The 27,828-nt window shown below is 39.2% G+C and overlaps 1 protein-coding gene across 2 annotated transcripts in view; it reads right to left on the reverse strand.

Annotated features, from left to right (window-relative positions):
• The window catches only part of PARD3B (par-3 family cell polarity regulator beta), a 574,817-nt gene that overhangs the window by 351,808 nt on the left and 195,181 nt on the right, over nt 1–27,828 (reverse strand). For both annotated transcript variants that reach the window (XM_089519344.1, XM_089519343.1), the window contains exons 6-10: nt 25,341–25,427; nt 22,290–22,415; nt 18,951–19,309; nt 16,732–16,871; nt 14,733–14,861 (exon numbers count right to left, since the gene is read on the reverse strand). In XM_089519344.1, coding sequence (XP_089375470.1) covers nt 14,733–14,861; nt 16,732–16,871; nt 18,951–19,309; nt 22,290–22,415; nt 25,341–25,427 — 841 coding nt within the window. The remainder of the gene's footprint in view (nt 1–14,732; nt 14,862–16,731; nt 16,872–18,950; nt 19,310–22,289; nt 22,416–25,340; nt 25,428–27,828) is intronic.

Raw genomic sequence — 27,828 nt, forward strand, 5'->3', positions numbered from 1 at the left:
CCCTCTGGGGAGCAGGACCTCTGCCTTCTGGGGTGGGACTTCCAGGTAAAAATCCAAGGCACACCCTCTCAGCCTCAGACTAGCAATAATAAATCCCCCTGATGAAATTTGCCAGGAAAACCACATAATATTTTCTGCTTAGGGTCACCATAAGTTGGAAGCAACTTGTAGGCACCATACACACAAGTCACACTCTCTCAGCCTTCAGCAAACCCAAACCTCATGTGAAGAAAATCAGGGTTGCCCTAAGTTGGGAAAGACTTGAAAGCACACAAAAATAGAGGCAAGTCACACTCTCTCAGCCTCAGAGGATGCCATAACAAAAAGGAAAAATACTTATAAAGCCTTGTCAAGGAAACCCTTAGGTCACAGTAAGTCTGAAACAACCACAATCCTGCTCAAAATCGGGCATCTTTTGGACAGCTTCCTGGACAGAAAAGCCACATATAAACCAAATAAAATAAATAAAATACAAACAAATAAATAAATTCCTGTTGGTTATTCCCAACTAAGGAAAAAAAACATTCAATCAATTGCTAAATGAACAGTGAATGAACAAGTAGGATTCCATCAATTCAGTGGCTCTAATGTAGGCTGCAACTACACTGCAGAAGTAACGTTGTTTGAGACCACCTTAACTGCCATGGCTCCATCCTACAGAATCCTGGGATTAGTAGTTCTATGAGGCACCAGCACTCTTTTGCAGAGAAGACCAAAGTAAAACTACAAATCCCAGGACTCCATAGGATGGAACTACAGCACTTAAAAATTGGTGTCACACTGGATTAGTTCTACAATGTAGACTAGAGGATGATAAAAAGGAACCAACTTTGTAGACTGGGGTTCTCATCCCAGCTTGGTCATGGAAACCCACTGGCTCACACTCTCTCAGCCTCAAGGGATGGCAAGGGCAAACCTCCTCTAAAGTTAATGGCCAAGAAAACCCCACTATAGGGTTGCCACATAGGTCAGAAAGGATTTGAAGGCACACAACTATATAACAACAACAACCCTATAACTCCCCCTTGGACGTAGTGGGGCACAGTCTGCCCCAATATATATATATATATATACACACACACACACACACACAAATACATACATACACACACATAGACATATATATATACCCAGCCACTATTTACACACACACATTTATACCCACCCACCCACCCACACACACTTATACACCCACACATCTCTTTATATATAACTCTCTCCAAGGAAACCCCATGAAACCCACTGGGAGACCTTGGGAAAATCACACTCTCTCAGCCTCAGAGAGACACTGGCAAACCTCCTTTGGAGAAACTCACCAAAAACTTGGTGCCAGGGTTGGAAATAGACTGAAGGTGTACAGCAGCAGCAGCAGCAGCAGCAACAACAACAACCCCCTCACCACCAACAGAGAGCTGGAGGGGGAGGAGAGTGGAGGCACACAACTACATAACAACAACAACCCTTTACAGCTCCCCCTTAGACTTAGCATGCAGAGTCTGTCTCATATATACATACATACACACATCCACACCTACTCACTGATATATACACTCACACATTCATGCCCACCCACACATATATACACAGAAACACACATGCATACATCCACACCCATATATATACATATATCCCACACATACACATATATACACCAACACATCTATTTATATATAATACACACACACACACACACACACACACACAGATATATACATATAAACTGGAAACGACTTGCAGGCATACAACAACAAGCATTTTAAAAGCACAGAAGATACAGAGAGGCAGCATGGTTCAGTGGTTTGAGTTGTGTGCCTGGAGACCAGAGTTTGAAGCCCTGCTCATCCATGGAAACCCACTTGGTGCTCTTGGGCAAGCCACACTCTCTCAGCCTCAGGAGGGATCATGATAAACCTACTCTGAAAAACTTTGCCAAGGAACCTCCATGATAGGTTCACCTTAGAGATGCCATTGTCCGAAACGACTTGAAGGCACACAACAACAAATCTCTCTGCCCTCGAAAGTTTGAATCTCCACTGGGTTCCCTCTTGGGAAAATCACACTCTCTCGGCCTCAGGAGAAGACAGTGGCAAAGGCAAAAAAAAATCCCCTCTGAGGCCCAAAACATAAAACAGAAATAATCCAGTTTGAGCCTGCTTTAACTGCCCTGGATCAATGCTAGGGAATTCTGGGAACTGTAGTTTCATGAGACTTTTAGCCTCTGGCAGAGAGCTCTGGTGCCACAATAAACTACAATTTCCAGGATTCCTTAGCACTGAGCTAAGGCAGTTAAAGCGGCCTCAAAGTGGGTTATTTCTGCAAAGCGTGTTTTGGACCTAAAAGCCCCATGATAGTTTTGCCTCAAGGTCTCCATAAGTTGCAAATGGAGGGACACATCAACAACAACAACAACCATGTGGCTGCCTCCTCTCTCCTACTCTTACTCAAAACAGGGGAAGGGGGGGGGGGAAGAAAAGTGGGGCCAGAGATTTTGTGTGTGTGAGACAGAGAGAGAGAGAAGGAGAGAGTTGGAAGCAAACTCTGGGGAGAGAAGTGTAAAGGAGGCTGGAGGAAGAGGAAAGCAGAAAAAACCAGAGGAGAAAGAGGACAAGGAAGGAAGGGAAAGGCAGGGGTTTCCCTTCCTTCTTTCTCCTCCGTTTTTTCTCTGCCTTCCTCCTCTTCCTCCCGCCCCCGCGGGAGCTTCTGAGAGGGGAAAAAGGCGCCTGCAGCAGCAGCAGCAAAGAAGAAGCGTGCCTTTTGCACCCAAGTCCCTGAGGAGGGTGATTTCCCACCTTGCTTTGCCTCTTGCTTTGGGGAAAAGGACGAGGGGGACCCCCGCCTCCTTCTCCCCAGGCCCGTGGCTGTGGAGCAACTGCGGGCTTGGGGAAAAGGACAAGGGGAACCCCGCCTCCTTCTTGCCAGGCCCGCGGCTCTGCAGCAACCGCAGGCTTGGGGAAAAGGACGAGGGGGACCCCCGCCTCCCTCTTGCGAAGCCCGCGGCCCCACAGCCTCTCCCCGTCCCCTGGGAAGCCCGAAGCCTTCTCACAGGGTGGGGAAGAAGGAGGGTGCCGGCGGCAAACGCCGCTGATTGGCGGGTTTGCCGGCGGCCCCAGAGGTTCCCCCGCCCCCTCGGAAGGCCGAAGCCTTCTCACAGGGCGGGGGAAGGAGGGCGCCAGCGGCGGCAATCGGCGGCAGGGACGGCCTGGGGCCGCTCTGACGGTCTCCGCGGGCCTGATCCGGCCCGCGGGCCGTAGGTTGCCGATGCCTGATATAAAGGTTCTGCATAACAGGCAAAAATTGTTGTCCATCTGGTCCAGCACTTTGTTGTCTGACTGACATGGGCTCTTTAGGCCCTCCAGAACAGAATCTCTCACAGGCTGTGGCCATGCTGCAATATTAATGCAGTTTGACACCACTTTAACTGCCACGGTTCAATGCTATGGAATTCTGGGATTTGTAGTTTTGTGAAATATTTACCCTTCTCTGTCAGGCAGCTTTGGTGCCACAACAAACTAGCCATCTCAGGATACCATAAGATGGAATATAAGCATAGCTCTGAATCATGGGACAAAATGGGTTACATTCTGCAAATGAAAAAAAAGAAAGAAAGAGAAGACCAAATCCCTTTTCCTTCCTTCCCCTTCTCTTTAAATTATTTTTATTCTGGACTTTGGGTGTGCTCGCTGAAACAGGACTTTAGGATAGCAGCCTTCAGCTAGAAACAAACAAATCAGATTCATCAGGAAAACATTAGTTTAATACACGCCACGACATTTTGGCAAGGGTAAGAGAAAATAAAAGTGTTTCATATACAGAGAAAGATATTTCTTTCTCTCTTCTTCTTTTTTAAAAACCCACCAATGCAATATAATCAGGCATGCTGGGAAAACATTTCATCCTCACTGACAGCTCACATGTAACAACTCAATTACAAGTAGTCCCGACAAACAGACGTCTCACTAGGAAATGTCCCAAGGCAGAAGATTTACAAGTACATCTCAAATATCTCTTTTCATGGATAAATAGGTTCTCAATCAGTTTTTTGGTAGGTTCCCCCCCCCTCTCCTTTTTGACAGCTTGCATGACTTGGCAACTCCAGAATATAAAACAACCAAAAAAATAGAAAATGTACCCAGTTTAAGTACTTGCTGAAGTCAAATGTGTCCTATTCCTCCCAAACATATTATAGGCTTCTGCCAATTCATTCCATGCAGGATATATTCAACTTGCTTACCGGACATGAATGATAGCTGAATCAGTATTTTTAAGCTCAAAATAGAACAAAATTCTGGCACATGGGTATATTTTTTTTGCTTTGTCCTTGAAGCAATAATTCTGTGTCAATAATTTATTAAGAGACCTCTATAAATGGCTCATATCATGGTCAGCTTCACTGATTTTTTTATAAAAAAGAGATAAAAATGTAAATGTAAAAGTACCTTAAGATGTAAAAGCAACACAACAAGAGGAAGTTTCCACAACAAGAGGAAGTAAAAAACCAAACAATCCCAATGCCATATAGACAGATATACAGGTTGTTATCCTTTATCTGAAAATCCAAAACCTTTTTCATGGATGGCTGAGATAGTAACATCTTTGCTTTCTGATGATTCAATGTGCACTTGTTTCATGTAAATAAAGGTTAATTAATTAATTAATTAATTAATAATAAATATTTAAAGTATTTTCTAAAATTACCTTCAGGTTATTAGAATAAGGTGTATATGAAACATAGGTGAATTTTATGTTTAGATTTGGGTCCCATCTCCAAGATATGCATCACCCATATGCAAATATTCCAAAATCTGAAAAAAATCCTGTCAGTGTATAAACATTACTGGGTTTAGAATTTCACAGGATAGAATAAGGTAGTTGGCAGAGGAAGCTTGATTGTGTAACACCTGGAGAGACTGCATCATGGTGACAGATATGGAGTGTCATAGACACACCACTTGGGAGATATCCCAGGATGACTTAACAGTCATGATGAAGGAGGCTGATGAAAGTGGACAATGGCAGACAGCTGTGTGAGGAGATCATGCCATGGACAATATGTATAAATATGGGCATGACCTATGCACAGTGTGGGTTATAGTTATTGATGGATGGTTGACTGGAGAGTTGATGTTGTGTTGTAGTAAAGTTCTATAAAATGATATTGGAGACTCTGGGTATTTCTTTAGCATCTTGTGCAAGTATAGCTGCAGTCCGCACTGCAGAGTCCAGAGAGAAGGATCACGATTAGTATGCAGCTCTAACAAATCCAAAATCTGAAACCCTTCTGGTCTCAAACATTTCAGATAAGGGATACTCAACCTATACTAACTTGTATCTTTCCTCTTCCAATGAAACTCTTCTCCTTTCTGTCCCAGTAGATCCTATTTTGTAAGCCTTGAATCTTTACTCAAAGCACAGTTCTGACTTGATTAACCTGAAAAGTATCTCTGCCATCACTCAACAAAGCCCAACATCACATTATTATTATTATTATTATTATTATTATTATTATTATTATTATTTATATAGAGCTGTAGAAACTTGGACTATACCTACTCTATATATAGCTTGAATGTTCATACATCCCATTGGGATTATTTATTTCATTGACTGATTGATTGACTGACTGACTACATAGCCTGTCTCTCAAAAGGGGACTGTAGGCAGATTACAAGATAGGATAAAAGAAAGTGGCTAAAACAATAGAAGGCATTAAATAATAAATCCATTCCAAATATTTATTTAAGACATTCCCTTTAAATACATCAAACACAATAAAGTGTGGGAGGATGACAAGATCTTCCAATAGCTTTAATATATGGGCAGGATTATATGGGGACCCAGGGCCTTCAGAAAATCTGGACGTAACATGTAAGGGCTCTATAGGTCATGGCTAGCAGTTTGAATTGTGTCTGTAAACAAACTAGTAGTTGGTGAAAATGTTTCAGCAAAGGCATGATATGATTCCTTGTTGCATTTGGCTATTTGTTACAAGTTATTGTTTTTATTCTGTCCCTGTAAACGATTTAGAAGTTACTCATACTCTGAAGAAACATAATACAGAATTTTGGAATCACAGAACTGCAATTCATAATCATCCGCTTCTCCAAATGTGTTTGATTTGGGCTGAGAAAGCCTCAAAAATCCCATAAAGATTGCCAGAGAGTCTGGCTAGAGAACTGACAGTAGTTCTTACAGCCAACATTTTCATTCTCTTGGACAGTTTGCTTGGATGCCTGATGAGTTGGATGAAGAAAGCTTCATCATTGTTCAACAGGCCAGAAATAGTAATTTATAACTACATCAAACCACTCTCTTCATCCCTTCCCCCTTTTCTTTCCCTCTCAAGTGCATCAATCAAACAATTGCAATCCATTTTATTTCCCCCTGCCTGTCTTCCTCTTCTTGCAACAAACTTCAGTAGTTCAAGACAGGATTTTCTTTGGGTGATCAGCTCCTTTTTCTCTTCCTGAAAGTTTTTCCTTATGCTGGACAGGTAACCTGACACACTGACAAGTTACATGCTGCTACAAGTTTCTGTTTAGCTGGGAATGACATGGCTGCAATATTGCCAATTTGTACAGAAACTGAACTCAGTGTCAGAAGGAGGAGGAATGGGAAAGAACAGAAGGAACAAAATGACTTCCCATCCCAATTGTAGGCAGTTTCCCTTCTTTCATACATGTTGAATGCAAGCAAAATGTGTTTTCCAACTAGTCTGCTGTGTTAAGGTCACTTAGTTTAAAAAAAAAAGCTCTAAGCTTGTTCCCCATCACATAAATTCTTCTCTGTCCAGCTGATGTTAATGTATGCTTAGTCTTGTCTCAATCCTCTCCCTCTCCTGAGACGCCTTTTCAATTAAATCCTGTTATTTAATCTAAGAAGGCCGACACTCATTGACCAGTGCACTTTCTATCTGTGGATTTATGATAATCTAATGCACATCTCCCTTGGCAGAACGGCTGTCTGAGCTATCCCTATTGTTCTGGGGCCAGAAAGCAAAAAGCAAAAAAGAACCTCACAAAAACATTAGCTCCTTCTGAAGCCAGGAAGGAAATAGCATTTATTTAACATAGCAAGGGACCTTTCACTAACTGTCAGATGTCCTTGACCAGCACACATCATCATGGCCTCCTCAATGTGTGCTGGCTGCCCCTTTGCCTGGCTGCTCAGTTCTGATAAGAGGAACATAGTCCCCTGAGTGCCATTCACATCCAAGCCCAAGAGGCAACTGACTTAGAAGGGATCATTTTCAAAGGCTTATGAATTTACATTCTCCCAGTGTTGTTTTCAGAAAGAATCGCACAAGATTAAGAAGCAATGTCTCCCTGCCACACATCTGACAGAATTTCAAACCCCAAAATAAGATGATCTGCGGCTTATATATATATATATATTATTATCTTACCAATAAGATTTTAAGTTTGGCACACTTACAGCTATAAGATATGGGTTCTAAATATTAACAAGTAAATTTTGTTAAAGCAATGACATCTTCCAAATTATGTCCACATTAAAGATAAAATTGCACACTATTGTTTAGAATGCAGCATGTAGTTCCTTATTGCTTTTCTTTGGTACAGAATATACTCCCCATTTGAAGCAGGACCACTATGGACCCAAACCAAACCTTAATCTTTCTCCAAGAACTGCCCACCAACATAGATAGTGACAGCATTGCTAGCCGAAGCAAATTCACATTGACAGTTGTTGTTGTTTCAGAACTATCTTTAATGTTGTATGGAGTTTCAGAAAGATGGATTAATCTTCTTCCTCCCCACCCCCCAATCCAGATCAGGGATCCAAAGAAGGTAACTGCAGTTTGACATTCCACTGATTAAGTTACCAAACTAGCACCCTGTAGCTGTAGTCAACCAAAGTGAAACCTTTATTTATAATCTTTGGGGAAAGGGATTTACTGATGTCTTAAAATCACGTTCTGGGATAGTATTAATTTAAACAAAGGTAATTTGTTACTCAGATTGTTATTCAGTGCCCATACACTGAAGGAAAGTTACCACTCTGTCGACGATCACATTTTAACCAAGAGACTGGCTATGTTGAGACAGTCTGACTTGCCAAAGGCCACCCACCCAGTTTTATGCTTTACAGTTACATAAGAAGATTGAACTGGAGCCTCTCATATCCCACCCTATCACTATGCATTGGTCTGGACAAATAGGCTTAAACCCAAGTACTTCTGCTTAATTAGAATAGCCTATGCTTGGCCAGCCTTAAAAATGTTTATGCTATACCAAGCAGTCAAATTGCTGTCTGTGTCAAGGACAGTAGATGTTTATATATCTGTGAGTTACTTACTTCATACAGAACCAGCATGTTTTAAATAAAAACATGTTTATCTGCAAGGAGACATGTGCATTCCAGCTGTGTGCTTTCCTGGCTGTTCCTCAAATGCACACTTGTCTAGATCTCCTACAAAAACTCCTGAGACATCTCATAATATGCCTGTATACAAAAGCATGCAGCACTCTCCAATGTAGAAGGAATGTTGCATGCATACTTCACCACTTGATAGGTCATTAAAGTGAAGCTTTAGACTACATTCTGCTGTGCACAGGGCAGCACACATCAATATAGCAAGAGCTTGTTGGCTGACATTTTAATTATGGGTCCCAGACAGGGAGATAGCTGGGCTAGTAAAAATAAATAAATAATGTTATCCTTTAAGGGCAAAGAAAATGTACATCTTCTTTTCAATAATGGATCATCCTTAAAGAATCTTGTGACAATTAGAATAAAAACAGATGAGTCTGTCCCAAATACCATTAAGATACTGTAATATAAGCAGGTGATGATAAAACAGGTATATACAGTAGCATGTCATAATCTGTCTTTTTAGTTCTTCATCATTTCTGCATATATAAATATGTGGACAAGTCTCTGGATTCTCCTTAAGAGTCATTTTTCACACTCATTTTGCTCACAAAATGCATACAGCTGCAGCTCTGAACGGGTTAAGCAACAACTGTTTCCAGTTAAAGCGGTGTGCTTACTCTGCTAGACCTGAAGAAAAATTAACCTCAAGTTGGTCAAAAAAGCGTGGGTTCGCAATCAAACCATTTGGGAATTGGCAGATGAGAAGGGAGGGCCAGAGGCATTATCAAGCCCATTCCCATTTTGAGAATTAGGTGGAACAGTAGCAGGGTTTCATGCATTCCATTTAGTTTTAAAGCAGTCAGAAAATACAAACCAGATAACTATCAGACTATTCCCTGCATTCTTCCTTCTAATCTTTAAACAGTCTACAGAGAAGTCAGCGCAGTATTTACTACATAGCTGAAAGCCCAAACGTATCTTATAAAATATACTAATCACAAGGCAGCCTGTAGAGTCTGGTAATTAAGCAAATCAAGATAATCCCCTGAGTTTTGGAACCAGCTCCTTACCCCAGCTGTTACATTGTCAACAGCTGGCATGAATTACTAGTAACATTTGGCTAACTGGATAATAAGGAGGACAGTCTGTGGTTGGTCCCAATTCTACTTTACAGATCTGCTTCACAAAAGGATCTTCTTAAGATTCTCTTATTCCCTTCTGAAGCAATGACAGTACCTCAAAGAGCAGTCTGGGTTTCACATCACTATAATGTGAAAACAATGTTAATTACACAGTTCTTTGAAGTTAATGTTTACAGAGTTGCACTTAGCTAAGCCCCAATATCCTGTAATCCAATCAACAACCATTATATCCTATACCACACCAGAAGCAAGTAGATTTACACAACCATATGGCAAATTTAGGTTTGCTAGAGTACTTCTACATTTGCATCACAAACCTACAGCAACCCAGACCAGGCCTGACAAAACAAGCAGCTCTATGTACAATTACTAAAAGAAATATAAGGAAGATTGTTTCAGGATTATAAAGAATTTGATTGGATTATAAATTGAGTTTATATCCCACCTTTCTCTCAAAACCAGGACTCAGAGCAGCCCACAACAAATTCACATAAAAGGTACAAATAAAAAAAAGTTGTATCATTAAAAACAAACAAATTAAAATATTAGAACCCATTGGCCAAGATGATCATATGGTTTGCTTTTGTATCCAGAGCCAGCAGAATTAGGACTTTCTACTCCTCCATTTCTTGATGCAGCCCTCCACAGTGGCAAAAACTTGATTCAGAGCGTTTCCCATCCCACTAGAACAGGTTTTAGGGTGAAGAGGACGATAATGTATATGGAGAGGTCTAGCCCATCCTTGACCACCTTGGTTAGTTTCATGAAGCCAAAGGAGACTGACTGAAAAGATTCATGAAATTGCACCTCACTTAGAGGAAAGGTCTTGGCCATCTTGAATGAGGCAGTCATGAGACAACCTCTCAAGAAATCCTTGCTGGATGCAATGGATTTTACCAACAAGCTCCCAGCTGCAAATATCCCTTTTTCAAAAAGATGTGCTAAAGATGGTGGTGGTGGTCCTACTCCAATGACTGTTGAATGGAAGAGATTAATTAGATCCATTTCAGTCAAGTCAGAGTTTGGAATGAAACAAGCTTTGGTTATGTGATATATAGGTTTTCTTGGAGGAAATCCCCCCCCCATTGATTCAACCTATTTTTGATATCACTGAACATGATTATCTTTTACATTAACTTTATGTGTTATGGACCATAATGGTATGGTAGCTCCCATTATACCTGCATGAATAGCTTTAAAAAGTAACATTGGAGGATTGCTGCTCAATTAAACAATGTTGGAGCTGTAGAGCCCCTCACTGTTGTATTCTACCCCTCACTATCTTTAACATCTATAGGAAGTCATTGGCTGAGGCCATCTGGGAATCTGGAGTGATCTGCAGGGACAAGAAAATAGCAGCACTCAGGATCACCTCAAATTTTTTTAGGGTTTTTTTTAGGGTTTTTTTGTTGTTGTTGTTGTTGTTTTTCTCCAGGAGATCAAATGTACCCCAAGCCCAAAGGTATTATGCTGCCCTCCTTCTTCAGCTCACTTCCTTTATATTCCATGTAGTAAGTGAATGGAACAGGATGTCTGATACATTTCTGGTTTTAAAGAAGACCCCTACAAGCCTTTAAAAAGGTGAAGAGTCAAAGTGCCTAAAAATGTGGCAAAATGGGCACTAACATGCTCAAAAGCTGTGGGTGATATTGGCTACTGGAACAAAAACTAATTTTTCAGCCTCTTCCAATTTTGTGGGGATAGGTGATAACAATGGCAGGTGCAGACTCCACCTCCGAAAGGTGACCAACACAGCCTCTTATCCCTTGAGTTACCCATGCTGGAGTAATGTGTCAAAAACACACTATATGCTGAAAACATCCAGCTGTTTTGTTTTGTCATATATGTTTTGATGGTTCCAAACCCAAAAAGTTGGTGTACATGTTGTGGATGGTGCTGCCCTTCCATGGAAGGAGTAGATCTGTAGCTTGGGATGCTTAGACTCAACACTGGCTTTTGGAACTCAAGAGGCCTTGGTGACTTAAAGCAGATTTTATTAGGTCTTGGACTTCATCCGCATCTTTTCTATGACAAGGATAGTTTGGCCAGACTGATCCATGCAGTAGATCAGGCTGGACTACTGTTATGCAATATATGTAATGTTTCCCCTGAAAATGGTTCAGTAATGTGGTTCGTTTACCGTCTGGACGTTCAGTTTTTATGAGCACTACCTTGAAATTATCTCTGGAATGAATATGTGGAATACATATATTTAAAATGAAGAAATAATGGAGATTTACAGAAATGTGTAGCAGGTTTTCAAATATTTCCTTAATCCTAGAGCACTACCACTTGTGACAAGTGTGCCATGAGATCAGAGTTCCACTGTCAATAAAGTGTCTGCTAAAGTGAAATCATTATGGGGAGCATGAAAATGTTCTCTTAGCAGAATTAAAATCCCTCCACACTTTAGATTCTGACAGATGCCCCATCTTCATCTGACAGAAAACTGTATGAAATGTGTATTCATGATTTAATGTTACATGCACAGCTCTTCTTGCCCCACTATGAGAAGAAACATTTGGCTTCACTCACCCTAACTTATTGTTAATATGAACCAGAGATGATGATGATGATGATGATGATGATGATGATGATGATGATGATAATGACAACAACAACAACAGTGATTAGAATATTTATAGCACACCTTACATCACAGATTGTCAGAGCAAGTGTGTGCAAGTAAAATCAGCTTACAATTTAAAACTATCACACTAATTTAAACAGACTAAAATAATTTTAAACAATTTAATAAGTTAAAGTAAGCTTTAAAAAAAGATAAAAGTGTTTAAAATCACGTGCCTATATGCTTTGGAAGAAACCAATTAGGCTCTAAATGCTTTAATAAAAAGCCATATTTTAACTTAGTTCAAGTCCCACTCTCTCAGCCTCAGCGGATGGCAATGGCAACCACTCTCTGAAGAAACCCTATGATAGGTCCGCCTCAGGCTTGCCATAAGTAAAACATGACTCAGAGGCACACAACAGCAACTGGAATAAAGTAAAGTCTTGCGGGGACATTTCACAACTAGGGCACCACAGCAAAGAAGGCCTGCTCTCATGCCTTCATATAGCCTATTGCTCCCCCTGGTGGAACACAAAGAGGGCTCCTCCAGCAGAGGCGAGATCTTTGGTCCTTGGGCAAGCACAAGTTAAATGTATGGAGTATGACAATTCTGGCTAGATAAACAAACTAGCTTCAGAAGCCACAGTCTGAGGATGGTTTGCTCTGAAACATGTGTAGAAAGAGTGCACACCTGACCAATAAACTGAAGATGAACCTTCACAAGCTGAAGCTTCACTTAGGCACTTCCTAGTTCATACATATATTGCATAGTTTAACATTATATACACATCAGTCCATACTGTGTGTGTATATGGGTGAATGCATGCATATGTGTACAGGCAGAAAAGGTAGGGAAACATCTGTGTAGCTGCAAGTGGTGAAGACAGAAGACTATCTGAATATTCTATCCGCAGGGTGTTTTTACATATTTGAATTTAGTTTTTAGGTTCCTTAATATAAAACCTAAGGTTTTAAGTATTTAGAGAAAATGTGTTAACAGACTATTTGTACCAGAACATTTTACAGTATACAGAGGGATTGCAAAAATAATGCTACTTTCACTGGGTTTTAATTTTTAACTTGGATGACTACTAAACATCATGTTAAGAAGATCAGAGTTGTATTCACTCTGACCACCACTGCTGCTTCCAGTCTCCATTGACAGTTCTAAATGAAGAACCCTATATAATGTAACATACTTTGCCTCATAGGTGTCCGTCCTCAGAAAGCTGGTGAGTGACAAAATTATAAAACAGGAATAGTATATATGTTTCTCAAACCCCGATGTTGGCTAAAAATCTAACATTATAGCAAGCAGACAACAAAAGAAAGCTTCACTACCACCAATCAAAAGACAGTAAGCTCAGCACACTTACTGCATTCTACTCTTATCAAGACACAGAGTGCAGGAAACAGTGACAGAAGCTGTGAAGAGATAAGGCAGGAGGATCACTTTGCAACAATTAAACCTACTCCAGGGCTTCCTTCCAGCCACCAGTGGGTCCTTATTGCCAAAATTGTCTGTCCAACACAGACTGAATGAGTAAAAGGGAGCAAAAGCAGTAAATATGATAAAACACAGGTTTTGAGTTGTAATTTCTATATTGGCTGACACTAATAAGTAAGTGCAGCAACAGAATTAAATACATTTCTTCATGCAGGGAAACATAAGACAATCTGAAAACAGAAAGCAGATGCATTTAGTTTGAAACAAAGGCAGGAAGTACTGTCCTTCCTTTCTCCTACTATGTTTGAGTTTTGAAAATAAATAAATAAATAAGACATATTGATCAAGACAATAGGGAGAAGGCCAAAGGGACTGCATTCACCTGACACAGCAAAGTTATATTCTAGAAAGGTTCCTGGTATATATTGATAAACATCTTGATATATGGGTGGGTAGAAAGAGAAGCTATTTCAAATTTCATCCTCTGACTTTGCACAATCATTTTGCAATTTATTGTTGCTGATTTCACAAATAAGAAATAATTAAATATTTAAGGCACTGGAATGTTACATTTTAAAATTTCCAGGCACTGGGGGACCTTCATTTTAACACTGGATTGGGAAGTGGAGGAAAATGGAGTGTTTGGTGTTCAGGGGAAATCTGGAGGAGGAGGAGGAGGAGAAAAGGGTTTAACATCAGATTGAGAAGTGAAGAAAGTGGAGGGAGATAGGCTTTGGTGGTCAGAAAGATCTGGAGGAGGAAGAGGAAAGGTTTTAACATCAGATTGAGAAGGGAATCACCACACACACACACTCTTCTTCCTCAACAACTCTTTCAGAATCACTGCCAAGGCATGGAGAATGGGGCATTGGGGCTGCTTTTTAAAGGACCTTTCTAAGCAGTATTACTGTTTGCTGTTGTTGCTGTTGTTAACTGCCCCCCCCCCCCCAGTTGATTTGGACCAATGGCAACTGTGTTGACCTGTATGTAAGTTGATCACAGATTTTAGGATCAATTTATGGGCATAAATTTTTCTACTTATAGTCAAGTATATATGGTATGCTGCCAATGGGTTTTCTGGGATGACTACACAATTTAGTGAGCTGTACATAATGATTTTGATAGTGAGCCTGAAAACAGTAAGCTAGTACTTATCTCTTCAGTAATAATTATTAAATTGAGATTCCGTCAGGTCAGCAATTTAAGAAAGTAGGGCAGTTCTCCTACACACAAAGGCTATTACCAGCTCTCGAGGCAGGAAGATTTCCTCTTGGCGAGCAATGATCAGGGAGACAATCTCTCCTTGCTTTGTGCTCCTCAGTGTGGCTACAAGCTCTTCTTGGGTTCTGCCAGTGATGTCTCTACCATTCACCTAATGGATACCACAAAACAAAACAAAACAAAACAAAAAAACCAGCAACAAAATTACCACTTGCATACATCAGCTACAAAGTGAGATATAGAATACCAAAAGTGAATCAAAAAGCTGCTATCCTTATTAATTTGTGGACTTCACAAAAGCAGCATCCTCACCAGTTCCCGTACCCCCTTGGTCTCTCAGATCCAGATTAGAATTGCAGGGTGGAGCCGTTCCCTCATGCACATATTTGAGGACAATTCTCAGCACCCAACCTCAGTGTTCATTTTGAGCCAGACTTGCTCTCTCCTAAATGGAGGATACCGCTGGATCATTCTCAAAAGCCCTTCTGTGTGCTGTTTGTTAAGAAAAGGGCCCTTTCAGTGATGGCAACCTGTTCTGGAATGCTCTCTTCACAGAGGACTGCTCTGCACCTACTTATCATCCTCTTTCTCCAAACTTTTTTTTTAATCCCAGAATTTAAGTATAAAACATTACTAACTTATTTCTCTGTGTTGTTGATTGTGTTGTTCAGATTTATTCACTGTTAATTTTTTAAAAAACATTATTGCTGTTGTATAAAATAGTGTATGAAACTTTGTTAATTAGAGACATATAAATATTGCTAAATAAATAAATAAATCCAGGTAAGCAGGAGAGGCAAATGCAGAAACATTTTTCAGTGCAACAGTTATTCCTCACTGCATTCAAGACAATTATCTTTAAGTTGGCATGTACATTTAGCAGATGGGGCACAGCAAAATCTGGGTTTTTTCAGGGGGGGGGGGACTTTAAGATCTATAGTACCTGAGTTTTAATTCCAGATGCTATAACAATAGATGGTACATGATAATAACACCCTAACTGGGGCAGGGTAGGGAGGGAGAACCCCTTTTTGTTGCTAATGTTATACATCAGGGAATCAGACACAGTAGCTGATTCAACGCAAATCACCCATGGATAGATTAGTAAATCCCAATGCACTTTCTGCTCATCCCTGGTTTACAGAGGGAGGGAAGGAGAGCTGGCTCAAGACAGCTGCATTCAAATAAAGCTAGACCAGACCCAAGTTAGCAAAGAGAACAGAAAAGAGTTCCCTATCTCATCACAAAGTGATATATGAAATAATCTCCCTAGGACTTAGCCAGTTGAATGGCAACTTTGTCAGATTATTTCATGAAGCACTTTAACAACAAATGTTTAACTGCTATAAGAATGCCAGTGCACCCATAGTTGCAGTCAAGAACTGAAAAGGCTAAACAATTCTTTTCTTTGCAAGCTCTTTGAAGGCAAATAAATGTAAAGTATGGAGGTGGGGGCATTTTTCCCTCCTATAAGGTTTCTTTCAAGCTGCTAAGACACAAGTAACAACTCTAGATTTTAAGATTTAATTGTCTAGAAACTTTTATGTGAAGAAATATAATAAGGAAAGAACATTCTTAATTATTATCTTAATTCTTAATTATTATAGGGATATTTTTTCCCATTTGGCCAAAACTAATAAAACTGCATTGTTAGTTCCATGCACTCAAAGCGGCTTTGTGCTTGTTTCATGAACAACTGACCTTCCCTGTCATGAGAAATATAAAAGGAAAAACTCACTGGATACACAAGTCCTCGGGCATGCCTAAACTTGTTCTTTCCACATCTTTCCAGATGTTAAAGACAACATATTAACAAGTTTCCCTTAGGTGATTAACCTGAGATGCCCTTTTTTTCAGGGGTTCAATGTCAACTTTAAGAAGCACTCCAAAATTCTCACACTCAGCACAGAATTAATATAGTAGGACTTCTTTTTGAGCTACTATATTGTTGGCTGTGCTGAATATTTAAACCCACTAAATAACAGCATATGAGGTAAGCTGTAAAGGAATCATTGACCAACCTCCAGTATTCTGTCTCCTGACTGCAAACGACCATCTTTAACTGCTGCACCTCGTGGTAAAATATTTTTTACAAATATAGGTCCAGGACCATGTACTGAAGAATCTCTGGTAACCACAGTGAAACCAAGTCCTTCAGAACCTAAAGAACAGACAGAAGAATTAGGAGAATCTGAGATAAATGACAGCAGCAAAAAAAGTTATTATCACAAGTATTTATTTTCAGCTTCAAACTTTTATATTCAAGTGAGTCTGTGTTACATCAAATGTCCTTACTGCACTCCAAACACTTCATTCATTTTGGTGGTGAATTAAGGTCACATTTTCAGCTTCCTCTGAGCAGCTGCTATGCCCTTTCCCCCTCGGGCTTCTTCCAACTACAAAACATCATGGACATAATTTACCTTCTGTTTTCCCCCTCCTACTATTCTGTACAGTTTTAAAGGAAAGGAATGCAGCAACCCAATTTACAATTTTAAATCAATGTCACATTATGAAACAAAAAGACAGCAAAAGTACCTGCAGAGTTTCTACAAATCCACACAATGGATAATATCTAACTATTGTCCAAAACACACTGCAGAAATAATTCAGTTTGAGACTGCTATAACTGTACTGGCTCAATTCTAGGGAATTGTGGGAACTGTAGTTTTGTGAAACATTTAGCCTTCTCTGCCAGAGAGCTCTGGACCCACAATAAACCACAATTCCCAGGATTCCTTGGCATTGAGCCAGGGCAGCTAAAGTGATCTCAAACTGGATTATTTTTGCAGTGTGTTTTGGACAAATGATGATGATGGGGGGATAAGTCAATACAAAATTTATGATCCCAGAAACCTGAATGCCTTTTAACAAGTACAAGGATAGAACTGTGGGCGTGAACTAAGATACATAACAGAATCTGTTTTCAGCTAAACATTTTAGCTAAATTCTGGCAGGGGACAGACCGCCCCAAAAGAGTGGCCTGCCAGCGGCCTTTTTCCCTCTGGAGGGACACCACAGCCAGCAGACCGCATGGCATCCATCCAGAGTAAAAAGAACCTGGAAAAAAACAGGTTCTTTTTGCGCCGCCATTGTTATGTCGCGATTGCACCAATGGCGCACTCGTGATGTAATGGATGTGATGTGAAGTGCGGATGCTATGTGTCCGTTATGTCAAAATGGCAGTGCCCGTGTAAACGGGATGCCACCATTATTGTGCTGCCAGCATGTAATAGGATTAGGGACCATGAGGTTGGTGCATGGTCCCTAACCCTAAAATCGGTGCCAGAATGGCACATTTGGCTCATCTATTCTGGGCCATAGTTAAAATGTAAGACTGAGGTCCAAACACAGCAGAAATAATCCAGTTTGAGACAGCTTTGACTGTCCTGGCTCAATGCTAGGGAATCTGGGAATTGTAGTTGATTATGGCACCAGAGTTCTCTGACAGAGAAAGCTAAATGTCTCACAAAACTACACTTCCCAGAATTCCCTAGCATTGATCCAGGGCATTTAAAGTAGTCTCAAACCTGATTATTTCCGTAGTGTGTTTTGGACCCAAATCTTCACAATTCTGTTCTAGTATGCAAGACATATGGTGTAACTCACCAAGAATTAAAGTCGAAGGCTTTCTTGGATGGCATCCATAGTTTTTTGTGGGTTTTTCGGGCTATGTGGCCAAGTTCCAGAAAAGTTTCTTCTTGATGTTTCACCAGCATCTGTGGTGAAGATGCCAACCACAGATGCTGGAGAAACGTCAGGAAGAAACTTTTCTGGAACATGCCCACATAGCCCGAAAAACCAACCAAAAACTCACCAAGAATTAGTTCACTAGGGAATGGGTCACTTCAACAAAATTCTGTCAAAAGTCTTAGAAACTAAAACAATCACTTCAATAAAGCAGGATTATTTATGTAAACTTCATCAATAGGCATTAGGCATCAAGTTAAACCTGATTCATTTGTTACAAGAGAGATGTTTGTTGACTAAAAACAGAACAACATGGCATGCAGAACTTCTTTGTGTAAAGCCACTTGTGTGCAATTGCAGCTATTTAAAATATGCTATCACAACTGCTCTTATCCATACACTTCCAATCTCCTGGGTCTTGCAAAAGAACTCCCACATGTTAAATTCTCAACTGGTTCTGCCTTCCACTGCTTTAGCAATGCATAGATCAAACATACACATTAAAACTATTACTCAGAATATATAAGTATCATGCTCATCTGAGCATTACCTTTCTTGAGGTCTATCCTTATCCTCTTTGCATTTTTCTTGCTGCCAAAGCCCATAAGTGGAGATAAAGATGGTGATGATGGCTTCCTGCTTACCCTTGGCATGTTGGGGCTCTTGGCAGGACGTAGCACTGTCCACACACCAGTCTCCAGACTGTTCATGCCAGACAGGTCTACTTCCTTTGGCATTGGCTTTGGATGGATGGGAGGTAGAATCTTTGCCTTTGAAATGTGTTCACTGTTATCTGAAGGATATAAAGATGTGATGACAGATTTCTCATATTGTTCACGGCTGCATGGAGGAACCACTTCCAAGAAGATATTTGGAGATTTCATGGCTTGACGGAAGAGATCTTGTGCTCTGTGGGGCAGGGGAACAGATATAGGGAAAATGTATAAAGATCTGAAAATTTCACAGTTTTCAGTGTGAACACAGACAGATTTGAAATTAGAATCATAGAAGCATAGAGTTGGAAGAGACCACAATTTGCAAAGTTAGAAATGTTGGCTTTTCTTACTGATATTCATTTTTCTCCTATAGCCATTTAGTAGACACTCTTTTATAGTACATAACCCATTCCCCCCCCCCCCCCCCGGACAGTTGTAGGATAAAAACATTTGAGATGAAGGAGACTGACTTATCTATTGCCACCAAGTCAGATCCATAGCTAAGCATGGTTTCCAATTTAGGACTACATAAAGTCTCATAAAGTAGCCCTATGTGCTCTGGGCATGTACATATCACAGTACTTGTTTCTATTTGCATTTTAGTTTTTTAATGGCTTAAAGCAGAACAGATAAAAATGTATCCTTGTATTATAAGATCTAAACTATCAAAGCCATAGTAATAGACAAGCAACAGATACAAAACTAGGCATGAATATTAAGAGAAACTGGTGTTTTCAACATGTTGATTAAGTTTAATGTATCTCTAGCTACATCCAGACTGCAGAAATAATCCAGTCTGACACCATTTTAACTGCCATGATTCAATGCTATGAAATTTTTGGAATTGTAGTTGAGAGAGACATTTAACCTTCTCTATCAGAGAACTCTGGTGCCACAACAAACTGTAATTCCCAGTATTCCACAACATTGAGCCATCACAGTTAAAGTTATATCAAACCAGATTATTTCCGCAATGTGGATACATCCTCGGTATTTGAAGCTTGTAGTACTATTTTCAGTCATTAGATGGAAGATTTTCTTACCCAACATTATGTTTTGCAGTTGATATAGTTTGAAGCCAAGTCTAGAAATTGGGAGCGGGGGCAGAGCTATAGGGCTATTTCTTTCCCACATTCCCCTCTTCACAGGAATGGAATGGCCACAAAGTGCATGATGGCAGTGTGAGTTAGCAATGGCTGTGGCTTTACTCAAAAAGGAAAGGTAGCGTCTCCAATTCTGACAGCTAAATAACTTTGCATGAAGACTTCAGGTTACCAAATTAAGACCTATGAAAACCTGTGGGAAAAGGGGAGCTTACACTGATACAGAATGTGTCAGACTTATAACCTGATAGTTTATTCAATATTGTTAGATTATATGGGGAAACACCTTATGTTTCCCTGCACACTTGTGTGATTTAACAACTTCAAGTGGGCAGTGCAATGTATGAGTGGAAACATATAATTATACTGTTAACTTGTATAAGGTGGGTGTTCAGTTCAGCATTGCAGAGGTACTTTCTTAATATAAGCACACCACACACTCCAGTGGACCACATATTAGACCTGCTAAAATGCCCAAGCAAGCATTTACATCCAACCTTCCACCCCAATTTATCTGTGTAAATCCAATGTAAAACATTGAGATGTAGGCTTAACAGGATCACTAGTCAAATATTCTCCCAACTCTTTTCTGTGGAGTAATTAAATTTATATCTACACAGGAGAGAAATACCTATCTCACACCCTAATCCCTGTGGACAGTCACCCCTTTCCCCCTTTAGTACATAGTATTAAGTTAATTTTCAAGGCATAATTCTCCCTCTTCACACTTCCACCAACCAGAACACGTTCAAGAGTGCTATCCATAGCTCAACTCAAACTTGAACTGTCTCCTCTATTTTACAAAAAAAGAAAGAAAGAAAAGGAAATAAAGTTTGAGGCTTGAAAATGATAAGGTTTTTCTTGTTCTAATGACCAAGAGGGAAAAATGACATTGCACTTCCATTATGCATATATTTGAGCTGCACCACAGTCAACAATCCAAAATCTTTTCGATTAAATCTAGATGTGAATAAAACCAGTAACGCTGAAGACAAAGAATTTTTTTTTTTTGTTAGATGCTACATATGTATTATCTTATTTATTTTATTACATTTATGAGCTGGTCAGTCAATAAGAATATATGAGCAGTAAACAATAATAAGCAAAACTAATACAAAAATTAAATTAGAATGTCATTCTTAAGAACAATGGAAAAATGTAAAGCTGAGTCACAGATTAGGGAAAGCTGGCATGAAACAAAATGTTTTCAGAAAGTGGCCAAAACCCACTTTCTCATTGTCTTAGAAAACTTACTGTATAAAATATAGAGGGAGAAAGTCTCTTGTTTTTCTGATCTCATGGAGTTTTGGTTTGAAATAAAGTTAAAAGTACAGACAATAAAAAGGAGCAACACACATAACAATACAGATCATGATTAGGGAGGGAAAAATCACTAATTGAATTTCTTAAGTATGAATTATTTTCACATGCTACAAACAATTCATATTTTAAATAGGTAATTGTATTACAAACTTCCAAAAAAGTGCTGCTCAAATATTTTGGGATACATGTATAGCAAAAGACAGCAGCATATGATAAAGGAGAGGAATCAGCAGCAAGTTTCTGAAAAATGTCAAGAACAATAATAAGAGAATATCTATGCTTTAAAATGAAATGCAAGTAATGGATCTATCAATGGAAAGACATAAAATTCTTCAAAATACAGTCTTGAGGACTACATATAATAAACCCAGTTAAGAAAGATTTCTTCTTGTTTAGAAAAAGCTGGACTAAGTAAGTTATTTATGGTTTCTAAGTCAGAACTGGCTGGAATATTAACTGGCCTTTTCCGACTGGCTAATAAAATGTTCACATAATGTGACTATAATCTGTAACAAGAGATGAAATATTATATTCCCTGGGTGACTGTGATGGGGTGTGTGTGTGGGGGGGGGGGGAAATCCCATGTATTTCATAAGTGACACAGGCAGAATTACGGTATTTAATTGGTATGCAACATACCACAGTTGTTTCAGTTTTACAAATCTGATTTGATCTGAACTTCACACAACTCCTAGCTGTAGTAGTAGTAGTAATAATAATAATAATAATAATAATAGCAGAACTCACTGTGCAAAGGTTTTATCTGCAAGTTCAATGCTGTTAATTTTCACAATGCACTCATTTTCATGGAAAAGTCCATCCCGCTTAGATCGGCTGTTCTCCTCAATGCCACGGATATAGAGCCCCAGGATCCTGAGGAAGAAATATAAAATAACTTAGTTGATATTAGCTTCAAAAATTATTGATTTCCTCTTTCCCCTGCTGCCTGTTTTGCCCTCTGGCATCTTTGTAGAGACCTTTCAGAATTGGGGAAGGAGATGAAAATCCATCTTATCCCCTTCTAAAAGTGGACTCCTCTACAATACCAGGTTCAAGTTCAAGTTCATCTTTGTTACAATCATCGACCAGCACAAGTAAAAAGGGGATACAGAATAAAAGAAGGCAATGGTAAAAACCAGGTAAAAGCCAGCTAAAACACAAGTTAAAAATAGTTTTAAAATATGCTTTTAAAATCACGCATGGTAGACAAGATTAATCCTAGCCTACTGCAGAGGTCATTGCTTAATAGATTTTAACTACAGCTGCACAGAATCTGGCAACATTATAAATTATATCTGGATTGGTGTCCGACAGCAGCAAAGAAGTGTAAATGTGACTGGTGTGTCCTTGATGTTTATACAATAGAGGTGAGAGAAGGCTGAGGTGGATGCCCCTGTAGTGTGAGCACTGTAGTAGTAGTATGTGCTCTATTATCTCTGTTTGGCCAGAGTCACGGGAGCACAATCTATCTGAGAAGGGCATCTTCTTACATTGACCTTAAAGAACAGCTGAAAAGAAGGCATGGTATCATGCCAAAGTAGAGGCTCTCCGGTGTTTGGGTACTTCAAGTTTTGCCAAATATGCCATAGGTGATGCCAAGTATCTGTTGGAGTCACTAACAATAAAAGTTGGGGCACTAGCTAGGCCTAGCTGTTGCTCTATATCTATCACCCGTTGTTTCATGGTTACTTTAGCTTTTCCATATCCCATGTTGAGCAAAAGATATGGAGAGAAACCCAGTGAAAACATTTTAGTCATCACCGTCTGTTTCTACATAGATTGGAATTCATCAGTCAGGGTAAGTGGAGCAAGCCCAGTGGGGGAAAAAGGATAGTCTGAGCCAGTACCTGAGTATAGTCACCCACACACTGGCCTCCATTTTCATAAAGCCTGACTCCAGTCTCAGAATTGCATTAGAGACACACTTTCATACTGTTTAATCAAAATTATTTTAATAGTTTTTAAAACTGGCAAATTTTTAACCAATTCTATCTGTGAACCTCTTTGACTCCCACTTTAGAAGGAAGGCGGCATAAAATAAAATAATTTTGTGTTGCAACAGTGTTGCCACTCCTTAGGTTAACTTTTCATAACGGCAGAGATATAAGAAGATGCTGTGAAAAATAGGAATGTAGGCCCTAGATTCCAACATGAGTTGTACAAAATAATAATTCTATTTTTTAAAAAAACATATACACAATTTCAGCTACCAAAAATGGAACCTAAATGTCCAAATGACAGCTATGGCCAGAAGTACATTTTCCTTGTGCCAACTGTATTTGTTCACAGACTAGTTATATTATGGTTGTATTAATTCTCCAATGTCCTCAAATTAATTCCATATTTTTGTTGTTTGCTTCCTCATCTGCCTTACATTCTGGTATTTACTGTTGTTTTTGTTGCACTTTACCATACTGTAAAATGCATTTAACATTTTACTGGAAAGATTGAAATACTTAAATAAAATAGTAAAATAAAGTAATGTATGCTCAATTAAACTTCTTTCAGTATATTTTAAATGCTTGTTTTAAAGCACTGATGGCATGTAATTGTGACAATGAATAAAAATAAAAAATAAAAATTAAGAATTTCTGTAATACTTCTCTTTTCCGCATTTGTTCTCAGAGTCACATCTTTTTGTGAACGTTTCCAAAACCATGTTTTTGCCCTACCATCAGAAAGGGACCATTAAAGCCCAAGGCATCAGCAGTAAATATGATTATCATTTTTTAAAAAATAAAAGACAAGACAATTTTAAAACTGAATTGTTATCAAACAATAATCTTTATTAGTAAACTCAAATTCTAATATGAGATGAGGAAGTCAAGTGTACCTTATTTTTGTCTGTCTCAATATTAATGGTATTTCAATATGTTTTTAAAATTAATTTCTTCTCTGTTCCTATACATCCAAGAGTAGTAAGCAGATTGGAAGTAAGACAAATATTTCAGAAAACTCATGTTAAACTTTGTTAAACTTCAATATTAAATAGTTTAGAACGTTACTTTTAAAGGGGAATGTGTTACTTTAGCTATTGCTCTCATCACTCAACAGGTGGTTTAGTTGTTACTTTTACTGGAGTACAGAAGTATAGAAGAAACTTGTTGAGTTACTAAATACCAAAAAGTTACCATCATTGTTACAACTGTGCCTTTATAATATACTGCCAAATACTCCCTGGGACCCTCAAATGACCAATTCAGATATTATTCCTTAGAAATTCTTAGAAAAATGCAGAAGACATTACAAAACAATCCATGTCTGTGGCAGCCACTCAGATAACCCTTCTTCCTTCCCCTCTGACTGTTTGGATTGAAGTCAGCAGGAAATCTTTCACTCCCAAATTTCTTTCAAATTTCTTTTTTTCCCCCAGAATAAAAAGCCTTTGAGAGGGGAGGGATATGTCCCCCCACCTTATTTTTTTCCATTTTTTCCTGGTCTTCACATATCTAGTCAGACATGGGACTACTGAAAGAGTGAAAACAGAGGCACCCAAATAGACACAAAACTTTCTTTAATATTTTTACATTTGAAGACTAACCCAAACATTAAAAGTCATTTAAGCGTATTTACATTTAAAATCTCTTGGTGAACAGATACACTTGATACAAACTACAATGAAATGAGTTAAGTCTATACAAAACAAAAGTGCAACACAGAGGAAGGGCACATGACAAGACAAAGAATAGTTACAAAGATCTTGAATTACTCTTGATGTATTTCTTACTAAAATTTTAAAAGAAGCAAGTCCAAGGTTTTTTCCCACCAGTCTGCCTCTCTATAAGAAAAATCTCTTACCTTCCACTTAAGGATGAAAAGTATGGTACAACATGTATCCCCAGAGGGCCGCCTTCCCCGGAAATCTCCACTGTTCTTGTCAAACCACTTAGGAAGAAAAAAGAGAAAATATATAGGATTATCTTCAAAAAAGACCAAGTAGAAATACATTTTTGAACTCTGACGGATGCACTTACCTCAGAGCCTATCATCAGTTTCTTCCAGTCCTCACAACACCTGCTAACATTTTCATAAAACATCTCCCCAACAATCAGCCAAATCATTCAACTGCATTTGCTATCCTCTATGAAATTGAGAACCTGTATGGCATGAAATGTGTGATACTTTGGTGGACACCTGGGGCAGCCCAGATGGGACTCTAAACAGGCAGAATCTATGGACAATGAAGGAGTGAGACCATAACCTTCTATTCCAGTGCTTAGTTGCCAGACATTAATAATTTAGTTAAATGAAAGTGAACAGATGTAACTAGCTTGCATGTGTTCAAGACTGGTAAGCTGTGTGTGTTGTGTGTACCTTCAAGTCATTTCCGACTTATGGCGACTCTAAGGTAACCCTATCACATGGTTTTCTTAGCAAGCTTCTTGAAAGGGGGGGCCATCCTTTGAGGCTGAGGAAGTGTGACTTGCCCAAAGTCACCCAGTGGGTTTTCATGGCCAAGCCAGAAACTGAACCCTGCTCTCCAGAGTCCTAATCCAATGCTCAAACCACTACATCACTAAACTCTATTTCTGCATTATGTCAAGGATGAACAGCTGTAACCTTACAGATGTTTTTGAACACAACTTCCATAATCTCTCAACATGAGCTATTCTATGACTGATGGGAGTTATAAGCCAAACACATCTGGAGGGCCATAGCTGCCCAACTCTAACATATAAGGATAATTGGGGGGCTTGAAGACAAGACAACAGTCCTTTCTACAAAAACATAACCAACTTTCACAGTGCATCCTGGTTCAGATGAAATTCTAACCCATAAGCTTACATGTTGTCCTCTACTCCTGCAAGATAACCATATGGAAATTGGATACATCCAATTCCTGTCTGACAGAATAAGGATAAAGTGTGTTTAATACAAACTATGCTTTTAAAAAATAATAATCTAGAATCATAAACCAAACTTGGATCATTTCCAATTCAATAAACCATGCCAGAGAACTGGAGAGGGAAAGCATTTGAAACCTGAGTTGCATAATGTTAAACTTGAAACTGTGGTTTAGAGTTACATTTTGAACCAGGCCTGTGTGTGGGCTACATAATAGTCATACTGGTAATGCTTTCCCAAAGAGAAGTCAGCAGTCATAGGGAAACCATACAGTAGGAGTTGTGCTATGGAATCAGAGCCAAGGAATACACTGGAACAAGCCACAGTTAGCAATATAATTGTTGCTCAGGCAACAACTAAGCCAAAACAGAGTATCTGTAATAGCCCTGACAGACCCAATGACTAGCCTGCATGGCAAAGCCAGTGCAGAACTGAAGGATATTTCACCGGCCATGAAGATGCTTCACTTTATCATTTTGGCAGTGCCCACACAACAGTAGGGTACTGGCAATTTGAACCGTTCATTAGAAATATCTCCCTATATGAATGAATCATTCAATACAGACTTTTCTCTCTGCTACCACAGTCATTTATTTACTATGCAGCTGATCTCTTAGGACCAATTCACCTATGATACTTCTGAACAGACCATAAGTGTAGCATTAAAAATAGGACCTGAGCACACTGCACAGCACTCACCTAATCATTTCAATACACCCACATTCAATCATTATGAAAAAATGACAGGAAGAAAGGAGTAGGAATCCTGAATGGATGTGTAAGCCAACTCTCTTCTGTGTGCAAATCAAAAGCCACATTGAATTCTATCAGCAAAGATTATGGAACCAACTGTTGAAGTAATGAACAAAGATGATTCAGAATGCAATAGCCTAAAAAAATCTACAGAAGAAAACTAAGACATGTCTCAAAGTGTTCAACTGTTGGATGTTTGATTAGTTTTAAAAAAAAACAACCCAACAACACACACAGTGCATATTCTGGCCCATATGTTCTCTCACTGGCCTTCATTACAGGCTACATAAAATCAGAAAAAGAGGCAACACATAAATACAGTGGGCCCTTGGTATCCACTGGGGTATTCTAGGACTCCCTATGAATACCAAAACCCATGGATGTTCAAGTCCAGTAAAATACAATGGCATAGTAAAATGGTGCCTCTTATGACAAAAGCAAGGTTTGCTTTTTGGAATTTGTATGTTTTTTAAAAAATATTTTCATGCCATGGATGGCTGAATCATTGATAAAGAATCTGTGGCTACAAGAGGACCAACTGTATATAATAACACAATACAAAATATTATATTGTATAAAACCATAACATTAGTACACTGCCTCAGTTGACCTCACATATAAGTCGAGGGCAGGTTTGGGGACCAAAATTATGGATTTTGATATGAACCGTGGAAAAGTCTAGGGTAAA

This window comes from Sceloporus occidentalis, unplaced genomic scaffold (assembly GCF_023333645.1).
Source record: "Sceloporus occidentalis isolate IW3139 unplaced genomic scaffold, rSceOcc1.0.p SCAF_4, whole genome shotgun sequence".
Lineage (NCBI taxonomy): Eukaryota > Metazoa > Chordata > Lepidosauria > Squamata > Phrynosomatidae > Sceloporus > Sceloporus occidentalis.